Source organism: Triplophysa rosa, linkage group LG21 (genome assembly GCF_024868665.1).
Source record: "Triplophysa rosa linkage group LG21, Trosa_1v2, whole genome shotgun sequence".
Lineage (NCBI taxonomy): Eukaryota > Metazoa > Chordata > Actinopteri > Cypriniformes > Nemacheilidae > Triplophysa > Triplophysa rosa.
The window spans coordinates 582,799-606,311 of NC_079910.1; the positions used below are offsets into that span (position 1 = coordinate 582,799).

A 23,513-nucleotide genomic window follows, 5' to 3' on the forward strand; every position below is an offset into this window, starting at 1 on the left:
CTCTCTCTCTCTCTCTCTCTCTCTCTCTCTCTCTCTCTCTCTCTCTCTCTCTCTCTCTCTCTCTCTCTCTCTCTCTCTCTCTCTCTCTCTGTCTCTCTCTCTCTCTCTCTCTCTCTATTAGGTACTTTATTGGCATGATTGCGTGTTCTTACAATATTGCCAAAGCATTGAACATATAACAAAAGACAAAAAAAAAATAAATAATAATTAAAAAAATAATAAACTAAGGTGCTGAGTAAGGCATAAATACACTCTCTTTCTCTCTCAGCCAGCAGAAGTTCAGGCTATTATAGCCAATGACCGCAGCAGTCTGTTTGCTAATGGCGTGTCTCTGGCGGGTAGGAAGTGTACAGTGCTGAGAGACGCTCTGAATGTGGACGGTCAGAACACCATGGATGTCAAGATGAAGACCTCAGAGAAAGAGCCCGAGCCGTTTTCATTCACCATCGGCAAATCTCAAAAAGGTGAGAGAGTGAATACAATCCTGGTGACATTTACATATTTTCGCTACAACTTTGCTCGTTTCTTTTTCGTTTTTAGTGATCGCTATTAAGAATGCAGGTAAAGATTTAGTTTGTAGTTCTGTCGTCTGATCTCTCCCTCTCTGTGTTTCAGCTCTAATCATCGCTAAAGGAGTAAAGGATGCACATGGAGGAAAAATAAATCCACCCGTCTTTGACATGGCAGCGTACCTCAGGAAAATGAACATGTGATCACACCCCACCGACCCTGCCCCTCTGGCTCCGCCCACCTCACCCTGCTGTGCCACGCCTACTTCCTCTGTCGCATCAGACCTGATTGTCTTAAGTTTCCAGAAGCCGATGCGAGACGTTTGTCAGAGAGGCCTCGAGTCTTCGTCTCGCTCCAGGAGCCTTGAGTCTCTGTTTGGTCTCATCGTCTCTTCAGTTAGGCAGTGAAACACAAACTCTAGTTTATATCAAAGTCGTTTATTGGTTTTTATCATTGATTAATTTTATGGTACTATAGTATTTGGCTGCGCAAGATGGGCGGAGCGTCATTTCAAATGGTTTTAGCATCTATTTGTACAATTGTTTGTGTGTAATACCACTGCGGAACAAATAAGTGATTTCTGACTGTTAGATTTCAAATAAAGAGAGGATGAGTTTCTATGGAGCAGCTGCTGTCCGTCTGTTCATGACAAATTTCTAGCCCACTGCTTTGTCTTTAGTGATCGCAACAGAAATGCTGCACGTCCTGCTGTCTTTACTGTTGTGTGTGTGCATGTCAAACAAGCAAATGAAGAAAACCCCTAAACACACACACACGCAATCTTGAACAGCAGTCAAGATCTGAAGGTAATCTTTAGCGAAGCGAGGTTTTGCATGCGCTCCACACTTCAGTAAGCAGCGGCGCAGGCCAGGACACCGGCTGTTTGTTGGCGTGAAACACAGGCAGAATTAATTTCTGTGTAAAGTCATTCTCATGTTAACAATCACGTGTTCATGGTAGAAAACTCTTACGCTTCTGTTTCACCAGCAAGTGCCATTGTGTGATTTAAAAGTAAACATTTCAAAAACTCAAACAAACACACGACACACAGATTACACTGTTCACACACACTACACTCTCTGCAGTTTGAATTGTGGTGCAACAGATGAAACAGGAAATATCGCACGTGACACTGAAACCACAGAGACACGAGCTCTTCAGCACACTCACGCGTGCGTTGTGTTTTATGGGGACTTCCATAAGAGACACAATTATTTTTATACTGTACAAAATGTATTTGATTTATGAGCTGTTTTCATCATGAAGATCAACCACACACACAAACACACTGTGGCGCCATCATGTGGTCATAATGCGTGATGGCAGGTCAGTGTGATTCAACCTAACAGTCACATACACACACACTCAACATACACGTGTTCTGATTCTCACACGTTTTGTATCTTCTGTGCAGATTTTGGAGGAAAATCTTTGAAAGGTTTGAAATGGATATAAATGTGTTTGTTTCGTGTCATTTCTGTGCATCACCCTGTAAAATTGAGAAAATATCAACCAGTTTAACAAGCGCGCATCTACTATCAGACAAAGACATTATAGGAATGATGCATATTTTTGGTACCATTTACACCCCCGCACATCACTCCAGAAGCAACGAAGGCAAGTAAATGTTAAGAGAATTAAAGCTTGTGAGGGGAAACTGATCCTAACGTCTAAAGCTTTACTGTTAGAGCATGGCGCTAGCAACGCCAAGGTCATGGGTTCGATCCCAGGGATTGTACATAGTCAGAAACAAATGTATAATGTAATGCAATGTAAGTCGTTTTGGATAAAAGCGTCTGCCAAATGCATAAAAGTAAATGTAAAGACGTGACAGACAGAAATCTGCTGGACACTATCACTGGAGAGCTCTTAGACAACACAAGTGTCTGTGAGGTCTCATGATAGAGAAGCTAATTTTAACCTCATGCTACAGGAAAGTGTGTGTGTGAGAGAGAGAGAGAGAGAGAGAGAGAGAGAGAGATCATCATGGATGCCCTTTAGGTTCGAACCCAAACTAACTCTCACATTTCCCACTTTATTTCAACCCTGACCTTTCATTCAAGTGTGGAGCTTCATAAGGGAGCGTCTGAGTGTTTGTGACTTCAGCTTAAGAGTAGACGTCAATGAAGATTGTGGCCCTGTGCTGAATAACAATGCTCTGATTCAACACAGCCATTTTCATGAGACATAAACACAACAAATTTGTGAATCATATGTCAATTGAATCAAATGTTGCATTGAAAGATATTTTGAGACAGTATGTATGTGCTGGTCCACTAATCAGACTGCAGAAAGAACCAGCATTTCACCAAAGACACACCTGTAGGGTCATGACCTCTGATCATGTGACATTATCATGTGTTGCATCCCAAATGATGTATTACAGTACACTATACGCTTAAAGTATGCTGAGTATTTTCTCCATAAACCTGCAGTTTACCAAAGACAGTCTTAAAACAAGTATTGAATTGTAAATATAAAGAAAATACAGACTAAGCACCATAATGTCCAGCAGAGGTGACATTTCTGTGTGATTCCTTTATGACAAAGTAAAACTTTGTCGGCGATGTCGATATTACTGTGTGCGCGTCGTGATAAAAACACTCGGTCCTTCATAGACGCTCCCTAAACTCTTCTCCATATACGGGACATTGTTGAGAGAGCGTCTATAAATTGCGCGGCTGAGGTGAAGGCGCGCACTCGCCGCCCGTCACACCTCGAGACAGACAGACAGACAGACAGACTCTTTCTCTCTAAGGTAATAAACCGTTCTGCTTCACTTCTACGTGTAACACCTGTGTGTTCTGTGTGCTTGCCAGTTCCACCTTAAAATGAGACCTGTCAATCGCGCACGAGACCAGCTGAAATGAATTTGACAATGTGAAACTGTTGCTGATCTGAGATCAGCTCTGCTGCATGAACTTTGACTATTTCTGTGCTGAACCCAACTTCTGATCCGCGACATGTGAATCGTTGACATCTGATTGTGCAGTTTTATACAGATGTGTTTATATGATGATGCATTAAACTGAAGCTGAACGCTTTTCTTAAACTGAAAGAGAACGTTTGACGATTCAATGTGAAATGACCTTCAGCGTTCCGAAAGAGAAACATGACTGACAGATCCGGATCAGAACGCGTTACGTCCATGAAGCGTAAACCGCAGAGAGTTTGTAGGACGGTTAACGTTACTGATTTAAAATCGTGACATGTCAAATAAAAGTATTTTACCACTCGGCGTGAAAGAGATAAAGTTGATAAAACAAACTTTTCTTTCAGAAAGTTTACTCACTAACTCTGTGTAAAGTCCGCCGTTATTGAATATTGAGTTATTGAATAACTCGCGTGTTGCGTCACCACGCTCGTGCACATGGCAATATTGACGGAACTTAATCACGCGCTTCACGTTCCCGATTAAAGTTTATTAGCTCTCCATCAGAACAGACTGACTGACACACAGGCAAACATGGGAGTATTTGAGATGATCTGAGGTTATAAAATATTTGACATTTGTGGTTTCTGGTTCTGAAAGAGTCAAATCTGATCCGTGATACACTGGATTACAGTGTCATTGGACACATGCAAAGGTCAGGCTGCTTTTACAGAAAGGTCAGAGTTCAGCAAGTCTTTCTAAAGGTCATGTGGAGATTTCTGAAACACACACGCATACACACACAGACACATTCTCTTGCCTTTTTCTGTCTGGTCCTCAAGCCGCTCTATTAATAGTAACAAATATTCAACTGTATCTGCAAGGACGTGCGCGTGTGCGTACTGTACATCTGAACACTGTATTGGCGTCTATCTCACTTTTTCTATCTGTTCATTTGTGATTCTTTGTTTTTCAGGATGTCCATCACTAAAATTCACGCTCGCGAGATCCTCGACTCCAGAGGAAACCCCACAGTCGAGGTGGATCTCTACACGTCTAAAGGTAACGTTAACATAAAAACTTGGAATGTCATTTTAGACGTTTTTTATCCATGGTAGTCACTGATATCTCAGAAATCGCACAGACTAACAATGATCTCATCTGTCACCCTAGTAACAATGCAACTTTGACGACTGCATGTCTTTATCAGTTCTCCATTTCTTGTGTCTCAGGTCGTTTCAGGGCAGCTGTTCCCAGCGGTGCCTCCACTGGAGTTCATGAGGCGCTGGAGCTCCGAGATGGAGACAAAACTCGCTACCTGGGCAAAGGTACCTGATTTTTCTACTGTACAATCGGTCTATTTTCTCTTGTAAGCCTTTTACTCTACCCCTGAACCAAACATACTTGCATGTTCATATGAACATCATTTATTTTGATTTATAATCCGTTTAAATCATGAGGATCACTGACTGATGTTGGTGGATCATCACAGTGACATGAGTTTGAGTTCCTCTCATAAGAGGTGTGTGTGTGTGTGTGTGTGTGGTGTGTGCGCGTGTGTGCGCGTGTGTGGTGTGTGTGTTGTGTTGTGTTGTGTTGTGTGTGTTGTGTGTGTGTGTGTGTGTGTGGTGTGTGTTGTGTGTGTGTGTGTTGTGTGTGTGTGTGTTGTGTGTGTGTGTGTTGTGTGTGTGTGTGTGTTGTGTGTGTGTGTGTGTTGTGTGTGTGTGTGTGTTGTGTGTGTGTGTGGGGTGTGTGTGTGTGTTGTGTGTGTGTGTGTGTTGTGTGTGTGTTGTGTGTGTGTTGTGTGTGTGTGTGTGTTGTGTGTGTGTGTGTGTTGTGTGTGTGTGTGTTGTGTGCGTGTGCGTGCGTGTGCGTGCGTGCGTGTGCGTGCGTGCGTGCGTGCGTGTGTGTTAGGCACCCAGAAGGCTGTGGATCATGTGAACAAGGACATCGCACCCAAACTGATTGAGAAGGTGAGATCATATCCTTCATCGTCAAGATCTTCAAACAGGTCATCAAACTGACTCTTATTATTTTTAGTTTGAACGTTCAACATTTGAATCCTACAGACTATGATATTTGAGTAGTTTGGTTACAAAATGAGAACTCCATTTTTCAAATTGTTCAAAAATCATGTTTTTTTTCTTGTGCATTCCAATTAATATCAATCAAACTGCAGTTGGTTTGTTTTGATTTAAGCCATAATAACTCAAAAATACAGCCAACCAACACAATAAAACACAATAAAAACATGATGTTTGAAATTTGAGTTTTGAACCAAACTTTTCATTTGTTCTTTAGAAATTAGGGAAATCTTTCATTTCTATAACGTTGCTTTGAAAAGCGGCCTTGACACTTTAGAAAGAAAACTAGTCATAGTTATTGTAAATAATATTCTAACAAATCTATCAACATCTGTCTGCAGAAGTTCAGTGTTGTTGAGCAGGAGAAGATCGACACATTCATGCTGGAGCTCGATGGAACTGAGAACAAATGTAACACGCAAACACGCAAGCACACACACACACACACACACACTGAAGTAACTGAAGACTTCTGTGAATTATTGTGACTGTAAACTCAAATAACTAAAACGTTTTATGAATAATTGATCAGATTTACTCTCTTCTGGAGTCCGTATATCGCCAACACGCATACACACACAACACAGTTTTTTCTTGTTCTTTTTCATCTCCACAGCTAAGTTCGGCGCTAATGCTATCCTGGGTGTGAGTCTGGCTGTTTGTAAGGCGGGCGCTGCTGAGAAAGGCGTTCCTCTGTACCGCCACATCGCCGATCTTGCAGGAAACAAAGACGTCATCCTCCCTGTGCCGGTACGTCCTCAACGTCCAGTGTCTGTTCCTCCACGCCATCCGTCCATCTGTCCTCACGTCTCATTTTCTTTCTCACACAGGCGTTTAACGTCATCAACGGCGGCTCGCACGCGGGAAACAAACTGGCCATGCAAGAGTTCATGATCCTGCCGGTGGGGGCCAAAAACTTCCACGAGGCCATGAGGATCGGAGCTGAGGTTTACCACAACCTGAAGAGCGTCATCAAAGGGAAATACGGCAAAGACGCCACCAACGTGGGTGATGAGGGCGGCTTCGCTCCGAACATTCTTGAAAACAATGAAGGTATGAGAAGGGCAACCCTTGTGGTGTTCATAATAAATGTTTGTTAACTGAACTCTTCCTCTGATTCTTTCAGCTCTTGAACTGTTGAAGTCTGCCATCGAGAAGGCCGGTTATCCTGATAAGATCATCATCGGAATGGATGTTGCAGCATCCGAGTTCTTCAGAGCTGGTAAATATGATCTGGACTTCAAATCCCCTGATGACCCGAAGCGTCACATCACTGGAGATCAGCTGGGAGATCTGTACAAGAGTTTCATTAAGAACTACCCAGGTATGTACGCACACGCGCACACACACACACGCTGAGATCCGTTTACACACTCTTGTATGTGTGTCTGATTGTAGTTCAGTCCATCGAGGATCCGTTTGACCAGGATGACTGGGAAAACTGGTCCAAGTTCACGGGCTCAGTGGACATTCAGGTGGTGGGAGATGATCTGACTGTGACCAATCCCAAACGGATCCAGCAGGCCTGTGAGAAGAAAGCCTGCAACTGTCTGCTGCTTAAAGTCAACCAGATCGGCTCGGTCACGGAGTCCATCCAGGCGTGAGTGTTCAGAACTCAAGCACCACGACTCATTCAAACACATTCAAGAGTCCAGAGGTTTTTCAATCTCTCGCTCTCTCTAGTTGTAAACTGGCTCAGTCAAACGGTTGGGGTGTGATGGTGAGCCATCGATCAGGTGAGACTGAAGACACTTTCATCGCTGACCTGGTTGTCGGTCTCTGCACAGGACAGGTACACCCCCCCATAACTCTCACAAAAAATATCTGTAGTGCAAAACTGAAGTAAAAGAAAGTGAGATGTCTCATTTGTCATCGTTTTTAAAATTATTGTCTACACACACACAGCTAAAGTTCTGATCAGAAACTGTGTTCTATAATAATTTTGTCTGTTTGTTCAGATTAAGACCGGCGCCCCCTGCAGGTCAGAGCGTTTGGCAAAGTACAACCAGCTAATGAGGTCAGCAATGACATCACACTAATCACATCAGCTAACCAATCATGTTTTAAAAAAGCAAGTGTTTATGTCTGTCTGTCTGTCTCTCCTCCAGGATTGAAGAAGAGCTCGGTGAAAAGGCCAAGTACGCAGGCAAAGATTTCCGCCACCCAAAAATCTAAACGACCCTCTTCATCATGAATATAAAAACAGTGCATCCAGTGTTATTTTTTGCTTTTTTTGGCAAGGGACAAATAATAAAACAAACAAAGAAAGCATGAAGCGATGAAGTTTGTGTGTGTTTGTGTCAGGTGATGAGGAAAAAACACATTTCTCTCTCTCTCTCACGCGCACACACACACACACACACAGAGAGTTTCTGACGTCAGAGGTTTGAGGATCGGAGGTTTTGGGTGCGTGTGAGGGTGTTGCTTAGCGATGCTCTTCAGTGTGAAAGATTTGTCTCCTACGTAACATTCCAGAAACAAACGTGTGTGTGTGTGTGTGTGTGTGTGTGATGGATGTCCAGAGGTCAGAGGTCAAGCTGTCAGTCAGCTCATGTTTTCTTCTGCAGAGCTGTGATGTTTCTTCATTCACTTCAACACTGAGCTGCGTGTGTTGAGATCCTCCGCTGACGCTTTTCTACTCGTCTGCATTTATTTGCTGTGATAAAACAGCAGTTGAGCTTCTTGCTGTCAACAGCGTCTGAACTCATTTATCAACTGCAGACACTGATCTTCTCAACCACTGTAGATATGCTGGGTATCAGTTATTGATCAAGTACATAATCCGTGTTGAAAATCTTACCCTGATTGATATTGATTTATAAACCGGGCTGTTGAGTTCGATGTCATTTGATTTCGACACATGTAATGCTGGGTTTTGTTTGACTGACAAAAAGAGTCAAAATATAGAAACGCAAAGAAATGAGTTCAATTGTAAGTGTGTTAGTGTGAAACAGTGTTGGGTGTAACTAGTTACTAAGTAATTAGTTACTGTAATTGAATTACTTTCCCTTGAAAAAGTAAAGTAAGGGATTACTCTTATTTTCTGTAATTTAATAGTTACTTCTGATGTAACTGAACTAAATACTGTGTAATATATTAAATAATGGAAACATTCAATGTGGAATTGACATCAAAATTCAAAGTCTAACTTTAAAATGTATGCTTTAATGTGTCTTTCTCACATTTGTATACTTTAGTCAGTTGATAAGAATAATTTATGTAGTTATTTATTATTTATTTGAATGAATTAAATGAGATGTTTCATGTCTATCCTTGAATCAATTCTAATCAAGGTTGATGTAGGGTACAGAAAGTAATTAGTAATAAGAGAGAGTCATTTGTACAGTAATCTAATTACACTATTGAATATGTCATTAGTAACTAGTAATTAATTACTTTTTCAGAGTAACTTACCCAACACTGGTGTGAAAGGCCTGAAATGCATCACAGTGGCTCAAATCACTGAATCTTTTTGTTTGTTTGTTTGTATGTAATGTAAAGTGTGTCACAGTGATTTCCATGTTTCTGGCAGATTGAGTGAGACAGTCTGTGTCGGGGTTGAAAGGCCGGTGACCGGTGGTCATTGCTAAGGAAACTCTCATCTGACGTGGAAGTATTGTGTCTGCGCTCTCACAGGAGGAAATAGTTCCCGAGTGCTGCCTGTTTCCAGGGGAATGTTTTATAGGGGGCGGATCCTAGAGGGGTCGGAGGTCATGTCAGTCTGTTACCGAGCAGCTATAAGCCATCGACCATTCGATGTGCACAAAGCACAAAAATGAGACGCCTGATGGATGTTTGTTAGATGTGAAGTCCGTCACACACTCTTGCCGCTTCTGTGACTATCAGACAAATGCAAAAGTAAAGCGGGTGTGTAATGAGACATGACGTCCATGTGAGTGACGGAGGGCCGGCCGTCTCTCAGGGCGACATTCTGCTATGTGTGACATCACAGCGACGAGCTTTATAACAGCGGCTGTGACACCTGCTCCGACAGAGACCCGTCCTGAAGTCATACAGGACAGAACCCAACTGCAGGAAAACCTCACGACAACGTGTTTCAAACCGCTGGAAAGATATTTATTGTCTGATTCGAGTCTGTTTTGGTAATAGCTTCATTTGACCCAAACAAGGATGGCCTTTTCATCTCCTCTGAGCTTTGCATCTTCTCTTCACATCGCTTTCCTCCTGCTCCTCATCGTCACCGTGGCGACGCAGGTGGAGGGTCGGCCATCACGGCAGCGATCGGACTCTCAGGCGAGTGAATTCTTTTGTCTCACAACATCACACGTTTGATTTTCGGCACTTTACAGCTTACTCTGAACAAGAACTGCCCACTGATGACATCATCTGACTGACCAATCACACTTCAACCTGAAATCAAACTGATTTCCTTCCACGGTGACTTTCACCTGATAATCTACAACATAACGTATAATTTTATCCATTGTTTGAAATCCAGTTAAATAATAAAAATGAACATGATTTTGTATCAACTCTGTCCTAAAACTTCCAACTCTTCATCTCTCCAAGCTCACAGAAGGTTACTTTTGATGAGTAGTCCAGTTCTTCTCTCTGTGTCCATCTGATAACTTTGTTTTCCGGTGGATTTCTATAATCCTGTACTTCAGAAACATGAAGCCGGCGTTGTGTCAGATCAGATGGACTGACACCGGGACAGTTTTTGTTTTTGTCCGATTTCATGCGATCTGATGACCATAACAGAACACTGGGTTTGAGATGAAGAAGGTTCATGTTGAGTACGCTGCTCTGTGGGACAGAATATTTACTGCACTTGTGTTGTACTCTGTTGTCTGTGCACGTAAAGATGGAATATGTGTTTCTGTTGTCAGGGGTTGCAGGATTTGTTCGGGGTAAAGATCAGCTCGCTTGTGTTGGGACCTTCAGAAGTCAGCGAGGGTTCAGGCAACAGCGTCCCTCCCCTCTTACAGGCCGGGCGTGGCTACGGGGTGGAGTCTCCTCATGTGGCATCACGTGCGTTCCTGGACTTCCTGCGGCGTCAGAGGAAGGCGCGCGGGCGCACCAGGAAGGGTGTAGCGCGTGGATGTTTCGGCATGAAAGTGGACCGGATCGGGGTCATCAGTGGTCTGGGCTGTTGATACATACAGGTGCACAACAAAAACATTTCAGTGGAATCTGAACCCTTGAGTGAGTTTAAACGTCACGTTCCTTCACGTGTCATCATGTGTTTTTGTGTCCAGATGATTCACCTGCTCAGAAGACCAACACACTCTTTCTGTTCTTCAGATGGGACCACAGACTCATTTCTGTTGTTTCAACAAATATTGGATTATTTTCTGTCCAAATGGGCAAGACACAAACTCTTACAAACTTTACACAATCCAGACATTGGTCTGGTGTCTTTGTATTTTTGACATTCTGAGGATTTCTCAGGAAGTGTGTGTGTGTGTGTGTGTGTGTGCGTGCGTGCGTGCGCATGTGTATAACCCCTGGCTCATTGTCCAGTCAGTGTTTATTTACATTATTTACTATGTTTGACTCCACAGAACTTCTGTCCAGACATTTTGCGAGTGAGACCCTTTTTCTCAGGGTCAGTACTGAACACTGAAGTTAAACTTGTGATCTCCATAAATGCTATTTAACATGTCAGTTTGAGTTGCTTGTCTGTTATTTACCAAACCCCAGTCCTCAAGTTTAGTTACATAGGCCTATATTGTGTGTGTGTGTGTGTGTGTGCGTGCGTGCGTGCGTGCGTGCGTGCGTGCGTGCGTGCGTGCGTGTGTGTGTGTGTGTAAAATAAATACAGAATCGCTCGATGACATGACCAGCAAATTGGGCACTATTTTCTCTAATACATTAGAAGCTGTCGCACCTATGAAGTCAAAAAAGATTAATGAAAAAAACGTAGCACCATGGTACAATAGCACAATGGAAACAAACCCAATTAGAGGTCTTTAAAATTGTGTGGATAGAGAGTGCGAACTGTTATAAAAAGGCACTAAAAGCATCAAAGGCCGAGCACCTCCGTAACCTCATAGAAACTAACAAAAACAATCCAAGGTTTTTATTTAGTACAGTTACTAAACTAACAAATAAACAGACTTCACCTGACCTGGGTATTCCGCCGCACCTTGGTAGCAATGATTTCATGAATTTTTTTACAGAGAAAATCGAAAACATACGAGACAAAATAGTAAAAACTCAACCTCCAAGTCTGTCCTATAAATTAGTACCAACCATCGCCCCAAAAGAAAGGCTACAGAGTTTTTCACCTATAAAACAGGAAGATTTAATTAAACTTATTGCAACATCTAAACCTACAACTTGCTTATTAGACCCCATACCAACTAAATTATTAAAAGAGTTATTACCCGTTGCAATTGAGCCCATTTATAACATTATCAACTCGTCAATTAATCTAGGCCATGTCCCAGGACCCTTTAAACTGGCCGTCATTAAGCCTCTTATCAAGAAACCAAACTTAGACCCCAATGAACTAGGAAACTATAGACCGATTTCAAATCTCCCTTACCTGTCTAAAATACTAGAAAAAGTAGTGTCCACTCAGTTGTGCTCTTTCTTACAAAATAATGACATACACGAAAAATTCCAGTCAGGCTTTAGACCGCATCATAGTACTGAAACTGCGCTCGTTAAAATTACAAACGACCTGCTTATAGCATCAGATAAAGGTAACATCTCACTCCTAGTCCTGCTCGACCTTAGTGCTGCGTTCGATACTGTAGACCATAAAATACTTCTAGATCGCTTACACAATTATACCGGTATTCAGGGACAGGCACTACAATGGTTCAGATCTTACTTATCAGACCGACATCAATTTGTCCATTTAAATGGGGAATCATCAAATCTAACGCAAGTAAATTATGGATTACCTCAGGGATCGGTTTTAGGACCCTTGCTATTCTCCATATACATGCTGCCCCTTGGAAACATTATTAGAAAACATGGAATTAGCTTCCACTGTTATGCAGATGATACTCAGCTATATATCTCATCAAGACCAGATGATTCCTTCCAACTATCCAAATTGGCAGAGTGCATCGACGATATAAAGCATTGGATGACTTGTAATTTCCTTCTTTTAAATTCTAATAAAACAGAAATATTACTTATCGGACCAAAGACACGTGAGCAGAATATTTCGGATTATAACCTGCAAGTTGAAGGCTGCACTGTTACTCCAACAAATACAGTTAAAGACCTTGGCGTTATATTAGACAGCAACCTGTCATTTAAAAATCACATCTCAAATGTCACAAAAACAGCCTTCTTCCACCTTAGAAATGTTGCCAAATTGCGAAATATTTTATGTGTGGCTGACGCAGAGAAGCTTATTCATGCATTTGTGACCTCAAGACTTGACTACTGTAATGCACTGCTTAGTGGTTGTCCTGCAGCATCAATAAACAAACTACAGTTAGTTCAGAACGCAGCTGCCAGAGTTCTAACCAGGTCCAGAAAATACCATCACATAACCCCAATGTTATCAACCCTTCACTGGTGTACCCATTAAGTGTCGTATTGACTTTAAAGTTCTTTTAATTACTTATAAAGCCTTAAACGGTTTAGCCCCTACCTACATAACAGAGCTTCTACCACACTACAACCCATCACGCTCTCTAAGATCTCAAAACTCCAGACTCAAAAATCCACCAAAGGGAGCGGAGCTTACTCATACGTAGCACCTAAACTCTGGAATAGCCTCCCCGATACTATTCGAGGGTCAGACACACTCTCCCAATTTAAATCTAGATTAAAGACACATCTCTTCAGCCAAGCATTCACTTAATACATAGTTAATGAACAGCAGCTACGCTAATTATTCTCTTTTTGCCCTCGCCTCGGGATGCCCATCCCGAGGTAGGGAGAGATTCCGCCAGGCCCAGATGAACGTCATATGCCCATCCACAACTAGAGATTACGCCAACTACATCGGAACATCCCGTGCCATCCTCCTGCGAGAGCCTGCGGACTGACTGACCATCCCAGCTCCATCCAAGGCAATTCCATCACCACCCAAGCGAAAAGCGACCATCTGACCGGCCCAGCTCAGACAATTCCATCCCCAACCGAGAGCAAAGACGGACTACCTGTCACATTAATGCTAAATTTACAATACTTGGTATTTAATGCTAAACTTACATCACATGACAGCAGTTTGAAGTTATAGCTGCACTCAGTGACTTTGATTGGAGGTAGCTGGGTGGGTGTTGTAGGGAGTGGGGGGGCTTGTTGGTTGTGGTTCGGGGCGTTTCATTTGTTGGGACTTTGTGGGTCTGGTCTGGTTGGTCTTGTTTTGTGGTCGATGTCGGACAACAGAGGAATAAAGTTAATTATGCCATTACTACTTTTCCCTGGTTGTTCCTCTGTTGTCTGTTGTTGATCGCGGAATGGGACCGGGTTGGACCTGCACGGTTTCGGCGGGTGGGGCTTCCTGGGTCGCGGCTCGTGGGCTCTCCCTGTTCTTCGTGGACGTTGCTCGGTGGCTTTGGTCGGGGTCACTGAGTGCAGCTATGACACGTCAGAGGAGATCTGGCCCTCCCGGCTGAGCCTGGTTTCTCCCAAGGTTTTTTTTCTCCATTTATTCATCATTGGAGTTTGGGTTCCACGCCACAGCAGTGCAGTGTTGGCTTGCTCACCGGGAGACTGCATTTATTTATTTATTCATTTATTAGATATTATTTATTATAATGATCTTGCTTGGTCTATAAACACCATGCACTGTGTTGTGTTTTACCTTTCTATGTTTTTCTTATTTGCTCCTGTAAAGCTGCTTTGGAACAATGCACATTGTGAAAAGCGCTATATAAATAAAATTGAATTGAATTGTGTGTGTGCATGCGTGCTTGCGTGTCATTCAACAAACGTCAAAATACATCACAGACGAAATCTGTCAAAATGTTCACAATATTGATGTTTTAACAATTCACTGAGTAGGTGATACCTATTACAAAGTCTTTTTTATACAGATAATCCTCAAAAGTGCTTAAAAAGGTGGTGAGATCCTTAAAATGGTAAATGATTGATATCATGTCTCACTCTCTTCTGGTTTCTATCACAGTAGAGGAGGGGTAGGGCTCTTGGGTTTGAGCCAAATTCATAATGATCATTAAAATTGTTTTTTTACCTCATTTGTAAGTCACTTTGGTATCTAGAGAGTTGTAAATAGGCATTGAAAACATTCATTTTTACTAATTTATAAAATAGGTCAATACGTTACCAAAAACGAATTGTTTGTTGTTCTTAAACCCGATTTGATATAAACTGTCATTCGACGGTGAAGGGAAGTAAAGGGTTACGTCATGTGACGTCTCAGGAAGGCGCGGCCAGCTTTGAGTCACGTGACACCGCCGCTGAATCGCGCAACTCAACGGTCTGAGCGGATTGGAACCGAATCTTCGGACAAACCCGCCGCGTTTACCGAACCGCCGTCATCCTCTGCCTCGTGACACACATCTCATCATGTCGGCGGTGCAGCGTATGAAAATCGCGAACGAAAAACACAGTAAGACGATCACACAGAGGGGACACGTCCAGAAAACCACGGTACGCGCGCTCTCGCGACAGCCACACGCGCGCGTGCGCACGCACAGCATACATGCGGTATATGTGTTTGTTTGTTTGTTTTGTGTGTGTGCGCGTTTCCATACAAGCACACGTTCAAAACACACGCTGTGTATGTCATCATACATGTTCTGCATATGTATGCATGTATTATACACAAGGAAAGCGAAAGAAAGTTCTTCATGTGTGCAGCGGGTCACCTGTCATGACATACAAGCCTCTTTGTGTCTGTCAACATGAATTGTGTATCTGTATGTCATGTGTGTCTGTAGATCCTCAGATGTTCCCAAACTTCACTTCAGAGGGGTAAGACCCCCAAAACATACTAGAAGGCCCTTATATGTCTATTTAGTTACTACAGAAGTGCAGATACAGTAACTTGTCTCTTTTGGGTGTTGAATATAAACAGATTAAATAATAATAATACATAAAAATATACAAATCATATTCTGTTTACGTGACATCGTTGTATGAACACACAAATAATAAAATTCATTATTCATTACAATTCAATAATCGATATTCACATTTTTAATTGAATATTTAAAAATGTAGCTTAGCGCTACAGCCCATAAGTTGGGAAAGTTGGAAATAAAACCAAATAAGAAACAAAAATCAGTTCATCTGTGTTTATCTTCTTCATTTGAAAACTTTCATTATAGAACACACACTCATGATTACAGTTGAATAATAACAGTAGTACAGCATTGTGTGTGTGTCATGTCAATGAATCTGATTTAAACCGTGTGTGTGTGTGTGTGTGTGTGTGTGTGTGTGTGTGTGCGTGCGTGTGTGTGCGTGCGCGCATGTGTGTGTGTGTAATGTCAATGAATTTGATTTAAACCGTGTGTGTGTGTGTGTGTGTGTGTGTGTGTGTAATGTCAATGAATCTGATTTAAACCGTGTGTGTGCGTGTGTGTGTGTGTGTGTGTGTGTGTGTGTGTGCGCGTGTGCGTGCATATGTGTGTGTAATGTCAATGAATCTGATTTAAACCGTGTGTATGTGCGTGTTGTGTAGCGGGTGGTGAATGAAGACAAATCTCCTGTGGGTCCGTGGCTGCTCGCGCTCTTTGTGTTCGTGGTGTGTGGTTCAGGTAAGATGAGAAACAAAAAAAGCATTTGCTCACACACACACACACACACACACACACAGTGACAATACATTTGAGCTGAGTTTCACTCCTGTTCATCAGTTTGTGTGTGAACAGTCATGACTGAAGTGCTGAACTCACTGATTCATGTATGTGTGTTGTTTTGTGTTTCAGCGATCTTTCAGATTATCCAGAGTATCAGACAGGGCATGTAAGCGCTGACATCACCTGCAGACATGTGAAGCTACTCTGAACATCACGGCCGCTTTCTCAATCTTCTACACTGAAATGTTTTCTTCTGTGCTCATGATTTCTGTTTGTGAGTGCATTTGTGTCATGATTCATGATGTAGTGTGTGTGTACGAAACATCTGTTCATAACTGCTGTCAGCCTCATATTTTATCACAATCTCCTGTTTTAATTCTACTGATGTGTTTTATTTTGAATGAAACATTCATGAGATTTTGTATAAATTCACAGAAATGGCCATGTGTACATTCACACATTAAAAGCCATACGGTTTCTTCCTCGCTGTTACAGGACATTGATGCTGTGTAATGATGATTTTATACAAATAAAAGGTATTTTCTCTATCGGACATCTGTTTTCATTTCAGAGTTACGTCTTTTTAGTGACACATCATGGTGCTTTACCCTTATTATTTGTTATTATGTTTTTAGCGGATTGTTTAAATAACCACAGTTTTACTACAAATATCATGGTCACCGTGATAAGACCATAGTGAATCTGTGGTTACTATGGTTTTACTACAAATTAAACCAATACTATACGGTTACTATAGTCAAACCATAGTTAATTTTCGTTCATTTTTATTTCTGCTTTTTAATACAAAACGACCATTTTTAACATTGTAAGAATAAAACACCACAGTGATTATCACGTGTGCAGTTTGATATCGAGTGTTAGGTCCTGTCAGTGATGTGAAATAAAACTTATTGACAGAGAAAACAGATCTGATTGGCTAAAAAAAAGAAGAAGAAAACCGATCTGATTGTTCGCGTCCGGTTTGTGTCAATGTGTTCGCGCTCCCGAGTCGAGGCGGGCGCGCGCCCGGGTGACGTCAGCAGTGCAGAAGATGGCGGCGCTCGTGAAGTTGGAAGGTAAGTGGCGGAATCCTTCGCCGTTACTCGTGCTCCCGTTAGCCGTTAGCGACAGCTCGCGAGTAGCCGTTTATCAGAACCCGTCAGCGCTGTTCGGTCCGGTTGTGGTGCTCGTGCATGTGTCTATTCCGCGCGTTATTGTGTCGTATGTGTTCAGGGCCTGTCATATTTATGAGCATTGTATCATATACAATCATTACAGTCCTGTCCGATCTGCTGGTGTTTGTTTATTCATGTGGGTTTGTTTGTTGTGTGGTTCTGTTGTTTCTGGTCTGGTCATTTACGAACAGTGTCACGATGTTAGCATGGCAGTACAGTGATTTACCGCGATATCGCCTGGAGCACCCTGCCGCGCCAGCGGAATACCACAGTATCACACCGGTACGTTGAGGCGGTCATGTTACCACGGCAACACCATGTTTTCCGTACATTACCTTGATTGATTTGCTTTGAAATGAAGTGCAGTATCATTTAAAAACTGCGGTGATCATTTTTGATCATTTAAAAACCGTGCAGTGTGCTGATGGATGAGACGTGAAGTGACGTCACATCAAACCATCAGCATTAGATCAGCAGCTGAAGTGAATCACATCAGTGTTATAGAGAAGAATTCTGTGTGTGTTATAAGAACTGTGAGAACACATCTAATCAACTACTGCTGCTGTTACCAGGCAACAAAGACGACAGAGGGTGCGTTTACACTTGGCATTAACATGCGATCTCGGTGATCCTAACAAGCAGATCGGATCTTCAGACAATCAGGACACAGCGCGTTTACACTTGTCAACAAGTGGCTTCCACATCTGGATAACTGATCGGATCTCTATAGTTTCCCGCCCATTATTTTAATAAGCCTTCAATTTAAAAATAGCTCCGGTGCGGGGAGATATAACGGGGAGGATGAGCATGTTACACATATGATACGCAGCCATGTTGAACTCGAGGCAGCGGTGGGAAGTAAACCGCGGTTAAAACGATTAATGATCTTATATGTGAAAGTATAAGCAGAGGGCGTTTGTAAAATGACACAAGCTTTTATACTTGAGCTGTGGCTTCACTAGCGCGCACACACACAGAGACTCTAACGGTGTTTTTAAACACATCATTTGTTTATTCATGTCACAGACACATAAAATAATCACATAAGTAGGCCGAAGTTCCTATGATCAAAAGCGACCACTTACATCGTTCTCGTGTATTTGGGTTGGTTCGGCTGAAAGTGACAGCGCGTCGTTTCTTTGGTCTGCGCCCTAAATAAATATCGTGCTTACTGACATCAGCTATAAGCAACACTATACAATCTTGTTTCTGTGTGTAAATGATATACGGTGTATTCAGAGCTCCGTTTCAAGCTGCCCGTCTGCCGCTTAATCTGTCTTCCGGGGACGGTACTTCGAGTCAGATCCGTGGGCGTGGCTTGTTGATTTTGACTAAATCTTTGGTGTTTCAAGTCTTACGAAACCTTTAGCCTAACCCTAACCTTACTCTAACCATCTAAACTACCTATGATTGTTAAAATTGATGAAAAAACACATTTGGGTGATACGTCAGACTCGAAACACCAAGGATTTAGTGAGAGCCGTACGAGACACAAGCGGCAGCAGCCCTTGGGGAACCGGACAGTTGATTACGCCGTATAGGCTACAGTAAACACACACACGTATGTTAGAAACAAGCTGGTAGCCTATAGTGTTGCCATTCGTGTCTGTGACATGAAAATAAACAAATGATGCGTTTTAAACTGGTGATGTGTGTGCGAGTCAACGCCATTCATGGCAGTCACAAATACAGTGATGATACAGCTGAAGTGGTCAAGTAAAACATCTCGTGTGATTTGACATAAATCCTCTGTAGGTTAAAGTATCCATGATCATTTCGTGGGAAAATGAACGAGTGTGCAACGCTCGGGAGCAAGAGTAAACTTTCCGCTGCATTTATCAGCTGCTCCGCAGTCTGACAAGATTCGGACAGACGAGAGAATAATGAAAGCGGGCGGGTTTTCTGTGAAATTGTACCGGTAAATGTAGATAAACTGTCTGGATTGTGTTTACATTACACTGAGATCCGATCACAATGCGTCCTCGACTACCTCTGGATCAGGACACGCTGATCGGATGACATTCCGATCAGAAGCGCGTTTACACTTGTCTTTTCAATGTGTATGTGGACAACATCCAGATACAGGCCACATGTTAATGCCAAGTGTAAACGCACCCAGAGACAGAGAGAGAGAGACTGCAGACACATGTCAGAGTTGTGCAACTGTCAGCTTCATGTTTGTTGATGATATTTTTCACACAACTCCGTTTATTTTCTCTGTATGTTTGAAACAGAAGTCATATGTCATGTATGTGTTCATTTAGTCTTCTTGAGTGTGTTGTACTCTGTGCCCTATTAATCATATTTGTGTTATGTCCTTGAGTAGCTCAGCTGTCAAACTTTATTAAAGGGGTCATATGGTGCGAATATGCTTTTTTTCTGTGTGTTATAAGTCGCTCATGCATGTATTAGACGTGTAAAATTGCAGAAATGAAAGTGTGGGAACAAAAGAGTCATTCTATGTAAAAGCGAATGCTCACGCAGACCTGCCTGAAACACCTCGTGTAGCCACACCCCCACAAATCTACATCAGTTGGTGGTCTGATTTGACTAAGACCGCCCAAATGTAGATGCAAGTAAGGTGGGCGTACCTGTCAGAACAATTGAAGAGGAACCTGATGTTCCAAATATGGTCAGAGGCGTTACATTTCCCTCACACGCTTGCAGTATTCCACCAATCACTACGCACTGGTGAACTGGCCAATCACAGCACACCTCGCTGAGCTTTATTAAAAATCTGCACGTTTCAGAGAGGCGGGGCAAAGAGGAGATACAAACATGCACGGTGTGTGGAAAATACAGTGTTTTTGAACCTTAAATCATGTATACACATTGCATTACATCTAAAACAAACCATAATATTCCTTTCAGTCGTGTCATATCACCCCTTTAACATAGAGTTCACTCACGACACGTGGAATGATGGGAATTAGGGCTGGGCGATATATCGATTTTTAAGATATATCGATATATTTTTTCAACGCGATGCGGGATTAGACAATATCGTTAATATGGATATGGGGTGTGTTCAAATTGAAGCGGCTCTGTGGTGTCTGACATGCGCAGTACCCATGCGCAGAGTGAGCGGAGCACTCTCGCTCTGCGCGCGAACTGGACGGACCCCGCAATTTACATGTTTTAAACAAGTGGTGTGCAGCTGTATGCAGGGTTTTTCCTGCACAGAGAAATTGTGAAATCTGTCAAATGTCGTGCCGCCTCAGGCTCTCGCCAAAATTATGTTGTGAGTCTTCACAAGAAATGCTGTGTGCATTTAATAGACTGTCTTTTGTAACTGCAGTTGCGACATTACGCCACAGTGGAGGCGCTGTTTCGTTATCAGCACACTGAGGCGCTAAAAAGAGATGCAGAACAAGAGCCAGCCTGTGTTTCACGGCTGTTTGTTTTGCATCCAAGTAGGGCTGTAGTCAAGTCCACCATTGTCGAGTCCAAGACAAGACCAGGACTAGTCGAGACCGAGTCAAGTCCGAGTCCAAAGAGGTTCGAGTCCAAGTCAAGACCGAGTCCAATTGAGACAGTCAAGACAGAGACAGAAAAAAATCATGACTACAAGACCACATACTTAACTATTGATAATTTATGTGATGCAAGAGACAGCATATCTTCTATTCTAAGATAATCATTTTCATTATTGTTTGTAATGATCAAAAAGCAGATAAAATAAGGTCATTTTATTTTTACTATATAGGTATAGCACTAAAGTCACAAAGCCGAAGTGTAACTGTTTATTACTTTTTTAAGGAACTTTTTTATCAGCCCTCCTAACAGCAAGGTTGTGCAGCAATGAACACTTTTGTGCGTGTGTGTGCGTGCGTGTGCGCGCCTGCCCGTGCACGTGCGTGTTCGATAGAGGAGCCGCTAGAAAGAGCAGAGGCTCCACGGGTCGTTTATAAGCACGTTTATAAGCACGTCGGTGCCCATCCTTAAATAACATGTTCATCACAATGACAATAAAAATACGATCAATCTTATCTTTAAGCCCTACTTTCCAAACTTTCTAAAATACTCAAATGCAATGCTAACTCTGAAACATGGCATTAACTCACCTCTCTTTGTGATGCCTTTGCAGGTGTCTTACGAAATTGGATGTTGTCCCACATGTTTCGGGGAAAGTTTTGTTGCAAAAAGTTTCCTTTTAAGCGCACTGTCGATACATTTATTATGGTTTGTAAAACCAATCTGTAATATGCCGCTGCTCGCTGACATCGTGCCTGATGAATGATTGACGTTGGTTCGCGCCGCGGACGAATCGTTCATTCGAACCGGTTCTTTCTTTTTAGTGAACCGGTCGAACCAGTTCAGCTGAATCGTTCCCGTTTAGCGTCTCCCGTAAATACTTAATATTATCCACAAATTAATTCAGTTATTCACTTTCTGGCGTGCATAACAGTCCCGCAGACTTGAACCAATATACCGGAGTTATTTAATTACAACAACAGCACACACTGACTGAACTGAACTGCTGTGTGAAGAGAACTTATGAGCACGCGCAGCTCTCGTTCTAGAGTCGAGAGTCGGCAACAGTTTTCAGATCATTAGTTTTCGGATCACAAGAATATTGCTCTATCAATGTTTTGTTTTGAAGGAGAAAATAAAACATATATCGCTGGACTCGGACAAGACCGACTAGAACATTTGCGAGACCAATGACCAAGTCCGAGTTCAAATACCAACGAGTCCAAGACAAGTCCGAGTTCAAATACCAACGAGTCCAAGACAAGTCCGAGACCATAAAAAAACGTCTTGAGTCCGGACTGTACTACAGCACCACATCCCAGTACATTTAATTTCTTTAAGTACATTTAATTTCTTTCTTTAATTTATTAAATTAACATGACGTACATCATTGTAATGTCTTTAGCTGTGCAGTCGGATCGTTGAATCAGTGTGTACTGTACACAGCGAGTTCTCCAGTATGAACACACATTGTTCAGAACGACTCGCACACGAATGACTCATTTGAACCGATTCATTTAAACTAATGAACTTTTCAGTCACTAGTGAATATAAGAGATCCTTGAATCATTTAAAGTGAATCACAGAGAATGAAAGATGTGAATGAGCTTTGCTCATTTAGAAAGACTGGTTAATTCAGTTGGCTATTGTGGGCTGAAAAGTTAGTTGAAAATGATAAAAATGCTTTATTTGATTAAAAAAAACATTTCTGTTTGGTTGAATAAAAGTAATGTTTTATATAACTTAATAATTGTCATTTTTATCTAATTTTGTTAGAACGTTTAATATGTCAAACTCAAAGTCACTTTGGTTAAGCCACTTAAAGGTACGGTAGGCTTACGTGTGTGTACAAGATCAGGATGGCACCACCTCCGCCTCATGTTGAGCCAGGAAAAACCCTGTTATGTTTTCAAATAGGGAAAAAAACCATGTCATTGAATTTCTTTTCACAAGCCATTTTAGTAAAGGTGATTGTGACAAAGTTCTCACATGAGGCTTTGACTTGCTAGTAAACATTTATTCCACTTTGTAGAAAATATCAATATACATATCGGATATCGCCTTTCATCAAAAAAATACAGAGATATGAATTTTGGTCAATATCGCCCAGCCCTAATGGGAATGTCTTTTAAATGGTGCGTGTTTCTTTTCTAACAGTGTGGCCGTGTTTTCTTCACTGGACCGTGTGACCGCGTCCCCCTGCATGACCTTCATCATGAACAACAAGGATGGTGCTAAAGAGACCGGTCAGTGTCTTACACACACACCCATTACAGGAAGAAGCATGTTACACGTGTGTAATGTCATGTGTTGTGTCACACAGAGTCCGGTGCTCAGATGAAGGTGTTTCTACCCAATAAACTGTTGGAGTGTTTGCCACCTACATCATCTCTACCCAAAGAAAGATTGCGCTGGAACACCAATGAGGTGTGATATTAAAGTTCAACATCTGTACTGAGTGAAATTCTCATTTTCTTCATTTCTCGCAAGAAATACGAGGCGTAACAAAAGACAAAGACTATGAAGTATATAAGATACTAGATGATGTACTGTAACAAGACTGAAAGACTGTATTGACCAATCAGCATTCAGGACCAGGGGCCAGATTCACAAAACATTCTTAAGAAGAAAATGCTTCTTAACTGCCATATTTTTTCTCAAATTATTAAGAAAAAACGTAGGAATGTTATGTATT

General features: G+C 42.0%; 5 protein-coding genes across 6 annotated transcripts in view; all 5 read left to right on the top strand.

Moving 5' to 3' along the window:
* The window catches only part of pfn1 (profilin 1), a 6,230-nt gene extending 5,096 nt beyond the window's left edge, over window positions 1–1,134 (top strand). Inside the window, exons 3-4 of the mRNA XM_057320232.1 lie at window positions 269–464; window positions 616–1,134. Of these exons, the coding sequence (XP_057176215.1) occupies window positions 269–464; window positions 616–713 (294 nt within the window). The 3' untranslated portion in view covers window positions 714–1,134. The remainder of the gene's footprint in view (window positions 1–268; window positions 465–615) is intronic.
* Window positions 1,135–3,185: 2,051 nt separating this feature from the next.
* On the top strand, window positions 3,186–7,737 carry eno3 (enolase 3, (beta, muscle)). The gene is made up of 12 exons (XM_057319912.1): window positions 3,186–3,268; window positions 4,359–4,444; window positions 4,615–4,710; window positions 5,297–5,355; window positions 5,808–5,877; window positions 6,083–6,216; window positions 6,297–6,519; window positions 6,593–6,790; window positions 6,865–7,066; window positions 7,150–7,258; window positions 7,425–7,483; window positions 7,575–7,737. Exons 2-12 carry the CDS (start codon window positions 4,360–4,362, stop codon window positions 7,639–7,641), a joined length of 1,302 nt encoding a protein of 433 aa, XP_057175895.1. The 5' UTR covers window positions 3,186–3,268; window position 4,359; the 3' UTR covers window positions 7,642–7,737.
* Window positions 7,738–7,865: 128 nt separating this feature from the next.
* On the top strand, window positions 7,866–11,082 carry nppcl2 (natriuretic peptide C-like 2). Its single transcript, XM_057319913.1, has 3 exons — window positions 7,866–9,720; window positions 10,317–10,592; window positions 10,686–11,082. Exons 1-2 carry the CDS (start codon window positions 9,598–9,600, stop codon window positions 10,581–10,583), a joined length of 390 nt encoding a protein of 129 aa, XP_057175896.1. The 5' UTR covers window positions 7,866–9,597; the 3' UTR covers window positions 10,584–10,592; window positions 10,686–11,082.
* Window positions 11,083–14,798: 3,716 nt separating this feature from the next.
* On the top strand, window positions 14,799–16,715 carry zgc:85858 (uncharacterized protein LOC405879 homolog). Its single transcript, XM_057319509.1, has 3 exons — window positions 14,799–15,015; window positions 16,052–16,127; window positions 16,299–16,715. The coding sequence occupies exons 1-3, from the start codon at window positions 14,932–14,934 to the stop codon at window positions 16,337–16,339; spliced, it is 201 nt and encodes a 66-aa protein (XP_057175492.1). The 5' UTR covers window positions 14,799–14,931; the 3' UTR covers window positions 16,340–16,715.
* A 458-nt stretch (window positions 16,716–17,173) lies between these two features.
* The window catches only part of camta2 (calmodulin binding transcription activator 2), a 29,042-nt gene continuing 22,702 nt past the window's right edge, over window positions 17,174–23,513 (top strand). For both annotated transcript variants that reach the window (XM_057319661.1, XM_057319663.1), the window contains exons 1-3: window positions 17,174–17,245; window positions 22,976–23,064; window positions 23,142–23,245. In XM_057319661.1, coding sequence (XP_057175644.1) covers window positions 23,022–23,064; window positions 23,142–23,245 — 147 coding nt within the window. In that variant the 5' untranslated portion in view covers window positions 17,174–17,245; window positions 22,976–23,021. The remainder of the gene's footprint in view (window positions 17,246–22,975; window positions 23,065–23,141; window positions 23,246–23,513) is intronic.